Source organism: Pantherophis guttatus, chromosome 3, assembly GCF_059756535.1.
Source record: "Pantherophis guttatus breed Tessera chromosome 3, ASM5975653v1, whole genome shotgun sequence".
NCBI classification, from domain to species: domain Eukaryota; kingdom Metazoa; phylum Chordata; class Lepidosauria; order Squamata; family Colubridae; genus Pantherophis; species Pantherophis guttatus.
The window spans coordinates 68890609-68906975 of NC_142065.1; the positions used below are offsets into that span (position 1 = coordinate 68890609).

At 50.3% G+C, this 16367-nt stretch overlaps 2 protein-coding genes across 2 annotated transcripts; one reads left to right on the top strand and one right to left on the bottom strand.

Moving 5' to 3' along the window:
• Window positions 1-2206: 2206 nt before the first annotated feature.
• On the bottom strand, window positions 2207-13375 carry LOC132711215 (uncharacterized). Its single transcript, XM_087888809.1, has 4 exons — window positions 13325-13375; window positions 12525-13170; window positions 3186-3465; window positions 2207-2375 (listed from the first exon to the last, which is right to left on the bottom strand). Exons 1-4 carry the CDS (start codon window positions 13373-13375, stop codon window positions 2339-2341), a joined length of 1014 nt encoding a protein of 337 aa, XP_087744935.1. The 3' UTR covers window positions 2207-2338.
• FOXD3 (forkhead box D3) lies at window positions 13004-15527 on the top strand. Its single transcript, XM_034415242.3, has one exon. It carries the CDS (start codon window positions 13455-13457, stop codon window positions 14757-14759), a length of 1305 nt encoding a protein of 434 aa, XP_034271133.1. The 5' UTR covers window positions 13004-13454; the 3' UTR covers window positions 14760-15527.
• Window positions 15528-16367: the final 840 nt, after the last annotated feature.

Here is a 16367-nt window from a genome sequence, read left to right on the forward strand (position 1 = left end):
AGTTGGAGCCTTCGGGTGGCACCTCAAGGGTAGCCCCATGTAGAGAGCATTACAGTAGCCCAGTCGGGAAGTGACTTTTCCCACAACTTGGTGCTTTCCATGTGTTAAATTAGTAATGCCCATCTCACTTTAGACTTGTAAAGTTCTTTGTGGAGATCCCAAAGTTGGGGAAGATAGCTTTCCATCACATGGTCATTCTCGGCATCTCTCTAACTTTCCCAACCAACTCATCATACAGAATTTCCAGAAATGTTGATCTTTTAAACTGATCTGGGTCTCTCCCCCCACCCCAAAAAAAAATTCCTCCCAAAAGAAAATTCAAAACAAACAAACAAACAAAAAACCCCTTAATGAAAATAGTTAAAAGTATGCACATTATTTGGATCAAAGTGAGATTCTGGAAAGGAAAAGAGTCCTGGTTTGGGTCAGTTGGCCCAATATATATCGAAAATCAGAGGTCACAGGTCTCAAGTGCTCTTGGCCTTGAAGAACTGCTAAATCTGGAGGGTGGGGGGAGAGGAACAGCCCAAATGATCCTTCCCTTTTCGACCCCAGGACTTCCTGGCTCAGCATCCCAAACTCATCCCAAACTGCCCCCTCCCTTGCAAACAGCAGGTGGAGTTTCAAGAGAAGAGAAGTGTCAGGAAATGGTGTGGCTACCACTCTTCCTGCCTGCCCCCACCCCAGATTCAGGGCTGCTTCAAAGCCCCCAACATTTCCTGTCCCACCTCTTTGGAGGAAAAAAGAATCTCCCCCACCTCCCCGGCAGCATTTTAATCTTTTCACTGCTAAAGAAGAGCTAGGTCGCCCCTCCCCCGCCCCACCTCCAGTGCTCCTTGGCCCCCCTCCTTTTTGGTTCTTGGTTTTAGTGGTCTTCCCTACAAGGAGACCCCTGCAATGTCTTAGGAGCTGCACATAAGTGGCGTAAAAGGGAGGGGGCGTAATTCCAATGCCGTCCCCAGAAATATCTCTCATCTCCGCTCCGCTGAAACCTAAAGCCCCCCCTCCCCAACCCCACCCAAGTGAATCTAGGTGACTAGGTGGTTCAGTGGCTAAGACACTGAGCTTGTCGATCAGAAATCCCTAGTACAGGTCTCCTGCATGAGCAGGGGGTTGGACTAGATGACCTTCAAGGTCCCTTCCAACTCTGTTACTGTTTGTTTGTTTGTTTATTTATTTATTTATTTATTTATTTATTGGTTCGATTTATATGCCACCCTTCTCCGGAGACTCAGGGCGGCTTACAATGTGTTAAGCAATAGCCTTCATACTTTTGTATATACCTGCTTAGTAGGGCTTTCCCCCCCCCCACCCCAAGCGGTGTTCTTTTTTATACAAAGTCAGCTTATTGCCCCCACAAACCGGGTCCTCATTTTACCTACCTTGAAAGGATGGAAGGCTGAGTCAACCTTGAGCCTGGTGAGATTTGAACTTGCAATAACTGCAGGCAGCTGGTGTTATTTAACAGTGCTTTAGTCTGCTGCGCCACCAAGGCGCTGTTAAATATACTGTTAAAATCTAAACTTGAATAAATACCGTAGGAATGGCTCTTTAGCTGGGGAAGGCCGGGAAGCCGACTGGCCGCCCCTTCTGCCTTTACCTCTGTCCGAAGCCCATTCCCGCCCCTTAACCTGGCCTCCTGCAAATCCTTTAGACTGGACCTCCCACCTTCCAGCCCCTGGAAAATGACTGTGGCTGAGAGTTGGATCCAACCTAACTAAAGGGCGCCAGTTGGGAAAGGCTGTTCTTGGTTGGAGGAATCCACTTCTTCGGTTAAGTTACGTTGTTCTCTCTCCCTCTTTTTCTTTTGGGACGGGGGAGTGAGGCCCGGAGATATCAGAAAGAATAGTCTGTGCTCTGCATGTATTGCAATTGAAAAGATGGGATTTGGAACTCCAAAGGTGGGAGAAGAATCAAGAGGGAAAGAGAAGGGGCCGAGGGAGAGCTGAGCTCTTCCTAAAACGATTGGTTTGATTTTTTTAAAAAAAGAATATCACCTTTATTCTTGTTTATAAGTAACTCCAGGCAGTGAACATACTTCATACTCTTCCTATTTTTCCACAACAACTCTGTGAGGTGGGTTGGGTTGAGAGTGACTGACCCAAAGTCACCCAGCTGTTCTTTCATGCCTAAGGTAGAACTAGAACTCACAGTCTCCTGGTTTCTTGACCAGGCTTTCAACAACAAACTTAGAACAAACTGGTACTCTGACTTGATCCTGGATCAAAGCCTTAAGGGTAAAGAAAGAGTATCCTGGGATATAATTGCCTGGATTAATTATATCCTGGGATATAATTGTTTCAGCCACTGGCAGGGCAGGAAATGGGACTAGACTCCATTAGATCCCATGCTGATAAAGAGCAGCCAACAGAAAACTGGAATAGAAGAAGAGAGGGAGGGAAGTAAGTAAGATTTTATCCTTAGAATTATATTGGTCACATAGCATCACCATGCTTTCCTGAAAGAGGGGAGATGATCAAGCCAGACCATTGTGATTTGGGGCAGTGTTTCTTAATTAATCTTCTTAATTAAGGTGAAACCTCCTAACAAAGAGGACAATTAACCAGTGGAACAGCTTGCAGTTGAAAGGTTGTGGGTGCTTCATCACTTTTTTTAAAAAAAGACTGGAGAGTCACTTGTTTGAAATGGTATAGGATCTCCTGCTTCAGCAGGGGGCTGGACTAGAAGACCTCCAAGGTCCCCTCCAGCTCTATTTTGATTCTGATTCTCAACCTCCAATTCAGACCTCCAATCTCAGACTTCCAACCTCCCCTCCAGCTCTATTCTGCTTCGGTATATCTCAACCTTGGCAACTTTAAGACTGTGGACCAGTGGTGAAATCCAAATTTTTTTACTACCGGTTCTGCGGGAATGGCTTGGTGGGCGTGGTGTGGCTTGGTGGGTGTGGCAGGGGAAGGATATTGCAAAATCTCCATTTCCACCCCACTCTGAGGCCATCCAGAGGTGGTATTTGCTGGTTCACTGAACTACTCAAAATTACTGCTACCGGTTCTCCGAACTGCTCAAAATTTCCGCTACCGGTTCCAGAACCTGCTGGATTTCACCCCTGCTGTGGACTTTAACTTCCAGAATTCTGGGACTTGAAGTCCACACGTCTTAAAGTTGCCAAGGTTGAGAAATACTGATCTAGGGTAATGAAAGGAAAGGTGGGGTGCAACTTTCACCATTTCAAACAAACAGACAGCACGTGGCTAGAAGAAGAAGAAGAAGAAGAGGAGGACGTCGTCAGATCTGGCGAAAACCCACTCAAACCAATGGACGGAATACGCGTCCACGGAAGGCCAACCAACATCCCGAAATCGTTGCGGTGTCCCGCCCCAGTCGTTTCGGAAGGCGAATCTCTTTTCTCTCTCTTGCGAAGGAGCTGCGAACTCTTCCTTCCAGCCGAATCCGGGGGATGCGGTACCTTTGGCGGAGATGTCGGAGAAGGAGCCGTCCGGATGCCTAGTGAAAGCAATGAAAATAATAAACCCCTTATGAGATGCTGGGAGGGGAGTAGGGAGGGGAGGTCATTTGTATTTGGATCTTTGGTGCTTCAGTGGTTCGATTTTACTGTGATACGATAGTGAGGGATAAGACCCATCCTAAAAATATAACAAGGATTAACACAGATAGACACACACACACACACACGGAATAATACATTGCTTTCTTCCCCAATGACTTCTTTGAATACGCTTCTAAAACCACGCTCCAAATCGCCCTTTCCAATCTGCAGGAAAGGCTGAAATCCTCTTCCCCACCGCGTTGCTCCAGGGAGACCTCTTTGCCAGAGTATGCCTCCTTAAAGGAGTATTTGTAATGAGGAGTCCGATTTATCGGCGGAGGGGAAAAAAAATCCTGTTTTGCCAAATCTTTCGATTCCTTTTTTCCCTCGGCTTCTAGAGGCGTCCGAGCTCTTGCCTGGCGGAGGGAAGCATCCGGCAGACGAAGATCAAGGATCTCCGCAAAGGAGAAAACGACAAGTGATCCCACAGCGGTGCCGTGTCACAAAGAGCAGCCGTAACCAGCCAAGGGTTTAAAAGCGTGGCCATCATTTCAATCCCCTTTTATGTAGGTTTCCAGTGGCCCTGAAGCTGCCCAGATTCTTAAGACAATCTGGGGGGAATCTTCCCGTGGAATTGAATGGGGCGTCCTCTCCACTGCCATAGTTACAAATTAAATACAATCCTTCCACGAAATGTGACATTGGGAAGATAAGAAACAACTCTATATCCCTTTAACGGAGCGGTGGGAATGGAGCAGATGAGAATCCGCTAATACAACTGAGGCGCTGTATAAGGCAATGGGAAATCCGCTATAATTCTTATTTCTTTTTGTTTCGCTCTGGTCATTTATCATCGAAATCCACTCGATCCCTGCTCTAAATGTTAAAGCTGGAAGGATCTGGGAGGGGCTTGGGCGGGGTCTCCCCTCTCTCCTTTTAGAAAACCCCCATTGTTCGCTTCCATTGTTTGGATTCGATGTGGATGCCTTTTTGTGGCAATTGGGATACTTGAATTGCGTTGGGGCAAAAAAAGAAAGAAAGAAAGAAAAGAAAGAATCCCAGAACTTTGCAATCTGTCAAAGTGGCCAAAGCAGAATTCTGTGCTCGGGGTAACATTTCTTTGCTTTTATGAGTGGGATGCTGACAGCTATGGCTGCCTCCAAACGGGGTGCTTTTAATTAGCTGTTGGATTATCCACCGTTGGCCTTATGGGCATCGTTAGCATCTGGAGACCATTAGAGATCTCCCACCTCTCTTATTCAGAAGGCCCCGTTGCTGAAGTCGTGAACTCGCCGGGTCACCCCTTTTCTTCCCGGAGACTGAATGAAGGCATCGGTGTTAAATCTAAATAACCAATCCATCACCCTCAATTTAAGCAAGAGGAACGGGTGGGCGGTTCTAAATATAATTCGGCGGCTGCCCCTGATCTTGAACTTCCTCTTAAGCAAGACAAACGGGTTCTCCAAGGTTCAGAAGTCGGAAGAGTTTCCCTCCCTCCCTCCCCCCCTCCCCCCTCCCCCCCAGACATGGAAGTTTTCACCCTTTGAGAGATATTCGCTGTCTTCGGGCAACTGATTTCACGGGGTTTCTGTGGTGGTGGGTGCGATGTATCTTGCTCGGAACGTATATAGAGGAGAGGAGAAAGGTGGCTAGAGAAGGACCAGGTATCCCTGAAAACCCTGCCAGCAAAACAAAGTAAGAGAACGATGCTTGTCCCAGTCCTAGTTGGGGGGGGGAGAGGGGGCGGGGGAAATTTGCCTGAAATTGTCTAGTTAGTCAACAGGACTTCAGAGTTTTCTCTCTTTTGGGTCCGCCCCTCTGGGGTACGTCCCAAAAAAATTGACGAGACCCATTCTCGAATCCGCGTTAAATTTAAGATAATGGGCAACTTTCTAGTCCAATCCCCTCCACCGGAGCGAGTTCCCTGAGATTCACTCCCAGGTAAGCAGAGCCTTCCTCCGTATGTTGGACTACAGCAGGGCAGGGGTCTCCAACCTTGGCAACTTTAAGCCTGGAGGACTTCAACTCCAGCGAGCCTGTAGTACAGTGGACTAAAGCACCGTTATTAACATCTGCTGCTTGCAATTACTGCAAGTTCAAATCTCACCAGGCTCAAGGTTGACTCAGCCTTCCATCCTTTCAAAGGTAGGTGAAATGAGGACCCAGATTGTGGGGGCAATAAGCTGACTTTGTATAAATATACAAAAGGATGAAGGCTATTGCTTAAAGCATTGTAAGCCTCCCTGAGTCTCCGGAGAAGGGCGGCATATAAATTAAAAGCAAAAAAAAAAAAAAAAAAACCCTCCCAGAATTTTGCAAAGCTGGCTAGGGAATTCTGGGAGTTGAAGTCCGCCAGGCTTAAAGTTGCCAAGGTTGGAGACCCCTGGAACTACAGCATCCCTCATCCTTACAGTCCCTGGACGAGTTGGTGATGACTGGGATTTGAAGTTCAGGACGACGAGTGAGTCCGGGTTGAGGAGGGGGGGGATAGCCTGACTTGTGGGTCTGCAGGCTGAAAGAGACAAGAATCCTGAGCTGGCTTAGACTGAGCCTAAATCTCCTTAAATCGAGGACTTTTCCTCCTGAGAGAAAAAGAGTCCAGAAAGTGGCTTTTCGGGCAATAAAGACCCTCTGCCTGCGCTGCTGGGCCTGCCCCAAGACGGCTCTCGCTCTCGGATCCAAGGCTCGTTTCCTCGGGGCCTGGGACTCTCCTGCCAAGGCAGGAGCCTCCCCTTATTACCTGAGGCTTTATTGAGGAGGGGGGAATGTTCTTGGAGGCCTCCCCGAACCAGATAGAAGCCCCCCTTTTATTGTCCTTTTTTTCTCCCATTGGCCAGTGCCAGACATCCCAGGATAATTTCACAGGGCCATTCTAGCCCCACCAAGCAGCCTCTCAACCTTCTCCAAGGTGCCCCCCCTCTCCGGTTTCCTATCCGGAGGGGTTGGCGCCGATGGGGCGAACTCTTCCCAATCCAAGACCGCGGGAGAGAAAACTGGGGCCACATTTTTCAAAGGGGCGCCCTCAGTTGGGGCCAAAATCCAGGACACCCCCCCAAGGGGGCGCCCCTCCCGCGGATCTGGTCTCCCCGGTGTCTCCTCAACCCCCCCCCCACCTCCCACCCCTGGGCTGGGGGCCAGCGGGCGCTCCAGCTTGTTTGTTTGGCGAGCGCTCTTGAGCCCGGCCCGCACGACTTGGGGAGGTGACGTTGGGGGGGGGAGGGAAAGGTGGGGGGGAGAGACGTCTTGTAAAACGGGACGGATAAAAACGAGCCGGAACATCTAGTTTGACAGAGTGATCCGGCATGATGAAGCGGCCTCTCTAAAGGAGGGGCGGAGAGGCGAAAGCGGGGAAAGGCCGGGCCAAGCGCTCTTTTCTCTCCTCTTTTCCCAGCCTTTGGCCCCGGAGGGTGGGGTGAGGGGAATCTCCGGAGGGAGAAGCCAGCGCAGGATCACGTCCAAGGATCACGCTCTTTGCGACGGGGGAAAGTCATTTGATTTGGTTCCCCCAGTCGACCGGGGCCTACGGAGGGATCTTCTGCCGCCTCGGCTCTGCCTTGTTTCCCTCTCTTCGCTGTCTCTGCCGGCGGATGGAAAGGACCCATTTTCAAGAGAAAGCCTCGTTTTGATTAAAGCTGACACGCCGCTGATAACTCCGTGCTAATGGGCAATAATTAACATAATAGCCATAATTAAAAGCACGCTAACAATGCCATAAATTTATCACCACCATTTGAGTCGGGTTTTTGGGCCCCTAACTGCTCTCTCTCCTCCTTCATTAAACGTGTCGCCTTTCACAAAAAAGGGATGTTTGTACATTTTCCAGGAACAAAGATATCCGTTTGGAAACACGAGGCTGCTGCTTCTCCACACTCCCACCCCCGTTCTCCCTCCGTGTTCGGGTATTTATTCAAACGTCTCCCGGGGTTTCGTTTCGCGGCGGCCGCACGATTATTTTTTTTTACACGCGGGTTTGTTATTATTCCTTTTAGAGCACCAACAACTTTGTGTTACAGTATCCCCCATCCTCATCCTCACTGCACAGAAACGGGGCCCGCATTGGATAGATTTCGATGGGATCGCGGCTTCGTGTGTGTGTGTGTGTGTATGTGTGAGAGAGAGGGGGGGAGGGAGAGAGAGAGAGAGAGAAATGGAGAGAGGGAGAGAGAGGGGGGGAGAGAGAGAGAGAGAGGGAGGGAGAGAGAGGGGGGAGAGGGAGAGAGAGAGAGGGAGAGAGAGGGGGGAGGGAGAGAGAGAGAGAGAGAGAGAGAGGGAGGGAGAGAGAGAGGGGGGGAGAGGGAGAGAGAGAGAGGGAGAGGGAGAGGGAGAGAGAGAGGTGTTATCTAAAAGGCCAAGCTGGATGCGCCTTCGGAAGGAAGGTTGTGGCCGTGAAACTCTTGTGGGGAGGTGGTGTCAATTAGATTAGGTTACCCACCCCACCTTCCTCCTTCTCCTCCTCTCCTTGCCTTCCTTTCCCTCGCCGGATAGCAAGCCTGCCTAGACCGCGGCTTTCCCCCCCCCCCCATTCTTTTTCCAACCTGCTAAGGAGAAAATGCTTCCCCCTCTCAGTCCAGCAGCTGGGCTATTTCACAGCATTCACATCGAAACCTATAGACACCAGCACTCTTCTCTTTCTCTCCTGGCACGCCAGTTCATCCACACGCTTCCTCCCCGCCCCCGCCCCCCCACACCTCTTTATTTACTTACACCCTTTTCGATTAAAAAAACGCCCCGCTTTTTTTTTTTAATGGTAAGGATTTAGGTCAACGATTTCTACAACTATTCCGTGAAAGTCACGGGGCACAGGAGAGGAGCAAATATATAGTTGGTTCCGGGAGAAGAAGCCTAGAGCCCAACGCAGCTGGTCGTCGTCCCCTCTCCTCCTTTTCAGTCCTACCACCTCTCCGGATTCATTTCTAACTCACTTTGCGGGCTAGACACTCACTTGCTCATCCTAGGTTCCAAGTGAACTGTAATTAATTTCTCCTCTCCTATCATAAGTTGTTCGTTCCGCGTCTCCCTCTCTTTCTCCCCCTCCCCCCCATCAAGCCCAGCAAACGTCTCTATCTGACTCCCTATCGATCTGGACAGTAGTTTCCGCCGCTGCTAAATCGCGCCTGTGCATTATTGTACATATCTACACGTAGCTTCTCTCTCTCTCTCTCTCTCTCTCTCTCGCATGAATTGGCTCTCGCCTCCGTTTCAATAAAAAAAAATCTTTTTCAGCCTTCTCTTTCAGGAGAGTAATTAGGAGCATTTCTTCGGAGAAAGTTTAGCTATTATTCTAAAATTGTTTTCTTCAGCATCCACACACACATATACAGACGCTCCACAGTCACCAAACTGGACGCTGTAGGGAAGCTTCCCCACGAAGTTGGAAAACTTAGAGGTATAAAGAGCAAAGTTCCCTGAAGGGTTCCCTTTTACCCATTCGCTGGTGGGTGGTCCTGGCCTTTGGCTTAAGCTCATCCTTCCTTTGGGCAACCGCGACTTCCTTTCCATCTCCATCTCCAGAGAGAGAGAGAGAGAGAAACTGTCTCTTTCTTTCCCAAATTAGCTTTTGGATGTCAGCACCGGTCTTTGTGCTTTGTGCTTCGGACACCTTGCTAGATATGAACAGTTTTCCTCTCCCTCACCTCCTTTTGGGGAATATTTTAGGGGAAGCTACAACATACGCATTGATCCAATAAATAAAAAACTATATATGTATATATTTGCAGCACAGGAAAAGGTGAACAGGAGACAAATCAAAGATGAGCCCCCAAAACCAGTTGGCCCTTCCTCCAGGAGGCCCGCAAGCGAACGAATACTAGCTCTGCGGATGGTGCCTGGCTTCAAACTCAGGTGCCCCGTTCGATTTGCCAAAAGGAGCCCCAAACTTTGCCTCCATGCTTTCTCTTGCCTCCTTTTTTCTCTCCCCGGCCACCCAAACACCCTCCGGCAGTCACCCTCCCTCTTCCTCCCAGCATCAGATGGTAACACTGATGGAACAAGAGATTAGCACAATAGAGTCCTAATCGAAGGGATACGTTTCTTCCACGCTAAGCACCGTAATTAATGGTATGAATCAATTAATTTGACTTCGGTTGTGTCAAAGCAAAAAGCTCAACAAATGAAGGCGACGCTTTCTAGAGTGATGTACTCTCCCTCCCTCCCTCCCTCTTTTTCTCTCTCTCTCTCATCACCTTGTTACAATCCCCGGTGAGATTTCACAGAAAACCACCTAAGAAACGGATGTTTTTGTAATGCGTGACTGTATTTGAGAAAGGGGTTTTTTTTTTTCCCCTTCACGGAACGGCGAGATCGGATTCCTTTTATTCATTGCTGTGACACACGCACACGGAGATCTGCAAAGGTTTTATTGGTCCAAGGGTCGGAATTCACCCCGGGACCATTGAAAGGTAAAGGCTCCCTCACGAAGAGACCAAGAGGGGGGAAAAAAAGAAAAATGGACAGAGAAAACCTCCCACGGCCACCCGCAGTGACTGAAAAGGGGGGACGCGTGTTTGTGGGGTGGGAAAAACCTGGTTTACGAATCCTTCCCGCCAACAGGCACATCTCCTAAAACTCGTCCGAATTAGCCAAGCCTGGTTTCTTCCCTCATCTAACCGAGACTGGGAAACGGTGGCTTTCCTTGCTAAGGAGCCCCAGCTGGTGGGATGAATCGCTCCAAAGCAGCGATCGTAGAACCGCAGCCGAAGATCCTCTGTAAAAGGTGAGAGCTTCCCAATAAGGAGCTACGGAAAGTCCCTTTCCTCTACCGCGAGGCAGCGCTTTGCAAAAACAAGAGGAGGACAAAATATCCCACGCGTCGCATTTGCTCGAAGTCCCGTCCGCTTTGGTTTTTTTTTTGGGATGTCCCGTGGCAGATCACCCAATAGAGCGATCCGTCCCTCCATACCATACCGGTTGGTGGGGCGACGGCGGTAGAGGTGGGGTGGGGGTGGGGAGAGAAATGTAACTTACGGCTGCCGGTTTTTCCAGAGGTAAAACTTGCAAGCCCCTCTCGTGTGTGAACAGTGATCTGGAGGTCTGGTCCTCCATGCAGAGAGCCACTTTCCCCCCCCCCTCTTACTTTCCCTTTGCTCAGAGCATAAATCACAGGGAAGGTTTTTTTTTTTTTTTTTCTTCCTCCCACCCGGTGCTTTCTGTATACTATTCTTGCCATTTCTGTCTTCATTAGCACGTTTCGACACTCGGTCTTAAGCCAACTCCCCTTTTCTCCTTCGGAAGACGGACCCACTTTTTTGGTTGGCGTGTTTCGCTCCCGTTTAAAATATAAAGATGTCTCGCTTTTTATCCGAAAATTGTAAAATGTTGTGATGGAAACAAAAGCCGCAGCACAAGGGGCAGTCCAGGCAGGTGGATTTGGGCATTTCTTTTGGAGATTCAGAAAAGACACAGGTCTTTTTTTTTTTTTCCCCTGACGACTGTTGTTTTTGTTTTTGTTGTTGTTGTTGTTCCTATCAACATTTCTCTGAAGTCACAACAATCATTACAACAAGGCATAGGACGAAAAACAGAAAGAAAAGCCACCTATCAAGCGAGTCATTTCCTACCTAAACCCCAAGCAATTGTTCTCTCTGGAAACGGAGGCTTTTGTTTAAAGAGGAGGAAATAGACATTTGCAACAAACTTTTGAGAACTGGCTACCTCCTGGAGTTTGTTTTCTTGGGACAAGGCTTACCTTGGAGGTGAATACCAAAATATTTCCATTCACACACATTCCCCCTTCCCCATTTCCTACTTTTTAATATGCTAATGAGCTATTATTACGTCGTTAACACCTCTGCAAGATACCACCAATAATAATAAAGCTACAGCGTGTATACACACACACACACACACACACACTTCTTTTGGTTATTTTTCTTTCTCTTCCCATCTTTTTTTTTTTTAGGGAGGCGTGGTTATTTTATGTCTTTTGGTCTTATTTTCGATCCCCAGCTGACCTACAAGAGGAATAGATACCCATCTTTTCCTTCTACCTTTCCCTGGAGAATGCTGGTATTTATTTGGTAAAGGGAGAAAAAAGTAGAAAAACAAAACAAATTTTTTTTTCTCAAGTTGTGGAGGAGATAGAGATGTTCAAACCTCCCCCCCCCCAAAAAAAACGGATTTTAAAAAACCAAAACATTCCAAGGCAACGTAATAATTGTATTTACAGTTGGCTCTAGAAATTTCATTCCTAATCCAGCCCGACTGACACAGTTGAAGACTTACTTTGCTTTCCCTTCTCTCTCTTTTAAAAAAATATTATTGTCTCAGGTGCGGTGTGTGTGTGTTTGTGTGTGTGTGTGTGTGGAAATGCCCAATTCTGAAAAGATTGCATGGGGCATCTTCTCTCTTGTGTGTGTGTGTCTGCGTGCCTGAGTGCATCGAATTCCAGCTGGGTTGTTTTGTTTTGATTTGTTTTGATGCTCCATCCATTCCTATTAGAATAAACTTGGCGACCTGGGCAGATGTTTGTTTTTAAGGGGACATGCTGGGGAGCCCTGCCACGAGGCCTGTTTAGGCAAGTTTTCCCCGAAGGGGAGCCGAGCTGATCACTTGGCGGTGATCAAGGGGGAAAGAAGCCACCGTTGTCTCTTTGTTGACAATCCCCTGAAACAACTTGAGCCCGGGTTTGGCCTGCCAGGGGGGCGCTGACGTCAAGCCATCACGTGGCCCCGCCCCCTAGTATATCTTTAACTGGAAAGTAATCTATCAGGAAAGCCTTTTGAAAAAAAGGCACTTTCTAAGTGGCAACCGAGTTCCTCTAGAACGCCCGTGGATTCCCCGCCCTCTCCTGCTCGCTGGGGCTGCCAAACCGAACCTTTTCTCCCTCCGCCCATCCTCCCTTTCGGGATAGAGAGAGGGGGGGGAACCTAAACAGAGAAGACGGAGGGGGGGTGTTTGTGGGATTTGAAAACAGCGAGGAGGGGGCAGAGAGAGGAGGAAAGAAGGCAAAGGGAAAGAGGGGAGGTTTGGAGCCAAGGCAGAGGAGAGATGGAGATCCCCGCAGCCGAAGAGAGCTAACCTGCAGCAACAGCCTCGGTCGGTGGTGGCGGGCACAACCCTTCCGATGAGCCGGGAGAAGGTCGCGGGTCGCCAATCGCTCCGGTTGGGGGAAAGCACCGTCCAGCGCCACAGCAGCCCGGAGGTGTCTGGAAGCCCGGAGTCGTTCCGGGAAGGAGGAACCCTAAAGGGCTCCAGACCAGGAGCCGAAAACGGTACTCGAATCGCTCGCTCGGGTTTGCCGCCGCCGCCGCCGCCGCCCCTTCGGCCTCTGCCTGCTCCCTGCCGCCCCGTCGTCGCTGCTGCTGCTGCTGCTGCTGCTGTCGCTGCCGCCGCTTGACTGGTGGATCGGGAGAGGCTGCTGAAAGGAGAAGCCCCGAGTGGCCGCCCCGCTTGCCGGCGTCGCACTCGAGCTGCGTGCAAGGCTTGGCCCGCAGATCGCCGGGGCGGCTAACAGCGCAGTCGCCGCCAAGGTGGGCAAGGGGCTGCGGTCTGCTCTCGGATGCCGACAGCTGGGTGAGGAGGAGGAGGAGGAGGAGGAGGAGGAGGAGGAGGAGGAGGAGGAAGCCCCCGTGGCCTGCAGGTAGCGGAGGAGGAGCAGGAATAAGAAGAAGAAGAGGAAGGCTGGGGAGGGGGGTCGCTCCCTCTCTGGCTGCTGACACCGCTACCTGTTGGAGAAGCACCTTGTTGAAAGAGGGGCCGGATTTGGGTCCAAGTGTCCTCAGGAGCCCCTTCCTTCCTTCCTCCCTTCCTTCCTTCCTTCCTTCCTTCCTTCCTCCCTCCCTCCCTCCCTTCCTTCCTTCCTCCCCGAGACAGAGACACTTTTCGCCCCTTCTCCTCTCCCAACTCTCCCGGCTCTCTCCCGATCATCATCGCCGCCGCAATTAATTAATTAATTAATCAATCCCCCCCCCACTCCAGCCCGCCGCTTTCCCTCCTTTCCTGAGCTGGGATGACTCTGTCGGGCAACCTGAGCGCCAACGACATGTCCGGCCAGACGGTGCTGACGGCGGAAGATGTGGACATCGACGTGGTGGGCGAGGGGGACGACTGCCTGGAGGAGCGGGACGGCGGCGGCGGCGGCGGGGGCAGCGACCTAGAGGCCGTCGGCAGCCCCGGCAGCGGCTTGGCTAGGTTGCCCGCCTCGCTGGCTTTGGACGAGGCGGCCGAGCTGCTGATGGCCAAAGAGGCGGCGGAGATGAGCTCGGGCAGCAGCAGCGGCGGCGGCGGCGGGAGCCCCGTCGAGGAGAAGGGAAGCGAGGAAGGCTCGGCGCCGGCGGCGGCGGCGGCGGCGAGCGCTGCGGCTGCTGCCTCCAGCGGCGGCAAGCCCAAGAGCAGCCTGGTGAAGCCGCCCTACTCGTACATCGCGCTGATCACCATGGCCATCCTGCAGAGCCCGCAGAAGAAGCTGACGCTGAGCGGCATCTGCGAGTTCATCAGCAACCGCTTCCCTTACTACCGGGAGAAGTTCCCGGCCTGGCAGAACTCCATCCGCCACAACCTCTCGCTCAACGACTGCTTCGTCAAGATCCCCCGCGAGCCGGGCAACCCGGGCAAGGGCAACTACTGGACGCTGGACCCGCAGTCCGAGGACATGTTCGACAACGGCTCCTTCCTGCGGCGCCGCAAGCGCTTCAAGCGGCACCAGCAGGAGCAGCTCCGCGAGCAGACGGCGCTCATGATGCACAGCTTCGGCGCTTACAGCCTGGCCGCCGCCGCCGCCGCCGCCGCCGCCTCGTCCTCGGGCCCCTACGGCCGAGCCTACGGCCTGCCCCACGGCGCCTACCCGCACCCGGCCGCCTTGCAGTACCCCTACATCCCGCCCGTCGGACCCATGCTGCCGCCCGCCGTGCCCCTCCTGCCCTCGGGCGAGCTGAGCCGGAAAGCCTTCAACGCCCAGCTCAGCCCCAGCCTCCAGCTGCACCTCAGCGGGCTCGGCGCGGTGGCAGGGTCGGGCCCCGCGGCCGGCGGGGTCAAAGCCGAGCCCAGCGCCCGGCCTTCCTTCAGCATCGAGAATATCATCGGGGCGAGCGCCGGGCCGGCCTCCAGCTCTGCCTCGGCCGTCAGCGCCCAGACGTTCCTCCGGCCGCCCGTCACCGCGCAGTCGGGCTTGCTGGCCCACCAGCCGCTCTCGCTGGCCAGGACCACGGCGGCCATCGCGCCCATCCTCAGCGTGCCTACAAACATTCTCTCCGGACAGTTCCTGCAGCCCGCCGCTTCGGCCGGCGCGGTCCAGGCCAAGTGGCCGGCGCAGTAGCTCGCCCACTTGGACCCGCTCTCCCTTCTTTCCTTCCTTCTTTCTTTCTCTTCCTTTCGCCTCTCCTTTTTCTGAGATCCTGCCAAGAATCGAGGGGAAGGGGGGGGTTCCCTGGCCGCCTCCCGCTTCGCCAAGAGACTCTCTTCTCGCCACGACCCTCTGAGGACTCGATCGGCTCCAGTGGCCGCATCTTCTCTGCCTTAGTCCGTGGCCTTCGCGGTGTAAACCCGGAGGCTTCGGAGCTCCGAAACAAGGCTGGCGAAACGCATAGGAAAGAAGGGTTCGGACGCTGCAGGTAAAGCTGACACGCAACCCGCCGCGACCTGTTTCTTCGATATTTGTAGTGGGGAGGGCGACAGGCAATGACGGACTTTCCTTTGCAGTTTTTAATTTTATTTTTTTAATGGTCCATATTTGGTCAAAAAAAAAAAAAAAGCAAAGCAAAGCAAAAGCAAATAAAAAAAATCCAGTGAAAAGGGGAAAACGGGAAGTCGAGAAAGCTCAAGATTAGGAGTCCCGAACTTTCACTTTTGTTGAAGGTTCTCATTTTTCCTCCGGTAATTTTCTTCGAAATAAATCCAAATTTGCAGCAAACGATAAGGGAAGGCGTTTTAAATATGAAAGAACTGAGCAGGGAAAAAAAAGAAGGGGAGAAATACCCCTCTCATTCTATTATAGAAGTCTGTTTATATATGAATGAATATATGTATTCTAAATGTTATTCCTTCGTGTTGTACACAGCTTTGTAAATAAATTTTTAAAATGGCACTTTTGGTGTTTGCTTTCCAGTTAGTACATCATATGAAAGAGAGTTATAAAAAACGATTTTGCTCCATTGGGAAAATTCTGTAGTCATTCAGCTAGATGGGAACAAAAAAAAAAAATCAATAGAACCTATATATGGGATACAATTAAAAATACAAGACTGAAAGATTTAATGCCTTAAAGAGCAAGAAGATCCTTCCCAAAAATCATCCTTGACCTTTTCCATTAATCTATATCTAAATCTAGATATATCTAGTGACACTTCTCTAAAAACGTTATAAAATTGCTACAGATTGGATCACACTTATAGGTGAATTATTTGGATATTATATAAATATTAAGATAGAGATGGTAAAGTAATTTCCATAATAAAGAAATAGGATTGGGACAATTTGTCAGATGATCTGGTAATAAAAACAATTAATTCGAAGGAAGGAAGGAAGGAAGGAAGGAATTATACTGAATTAATACAGAACCAGGAAGACAAATTTCATTTCTGTTTTAATTACATTTAATAAGTTAAAAACTTGAATTCTCCACCTAGGTTTTTATATTAACTGCATTTTCCCTCATGTTCAAAGAAATGCAGAAGGTGTTAGAATTCTGTTTGTCTTTAAATTAAATATGTTTTTCTTCTATTGAAATAGCATCTAACTTTAGTCTCTGGAATCAAGTTCAAGAAAGCTTGTAATTCATTTCTTTTGAACTGCAATCAAAATCACAAGACTCAGAATTTGATACCAATGCTCAGTTACTAACTGATATGCCACTGTCGACAGCCTGCCCCTCCGCAAAATTAGGAGAGAATCTAACCGCATATTCCTAATTGAATCTTGGTGGACA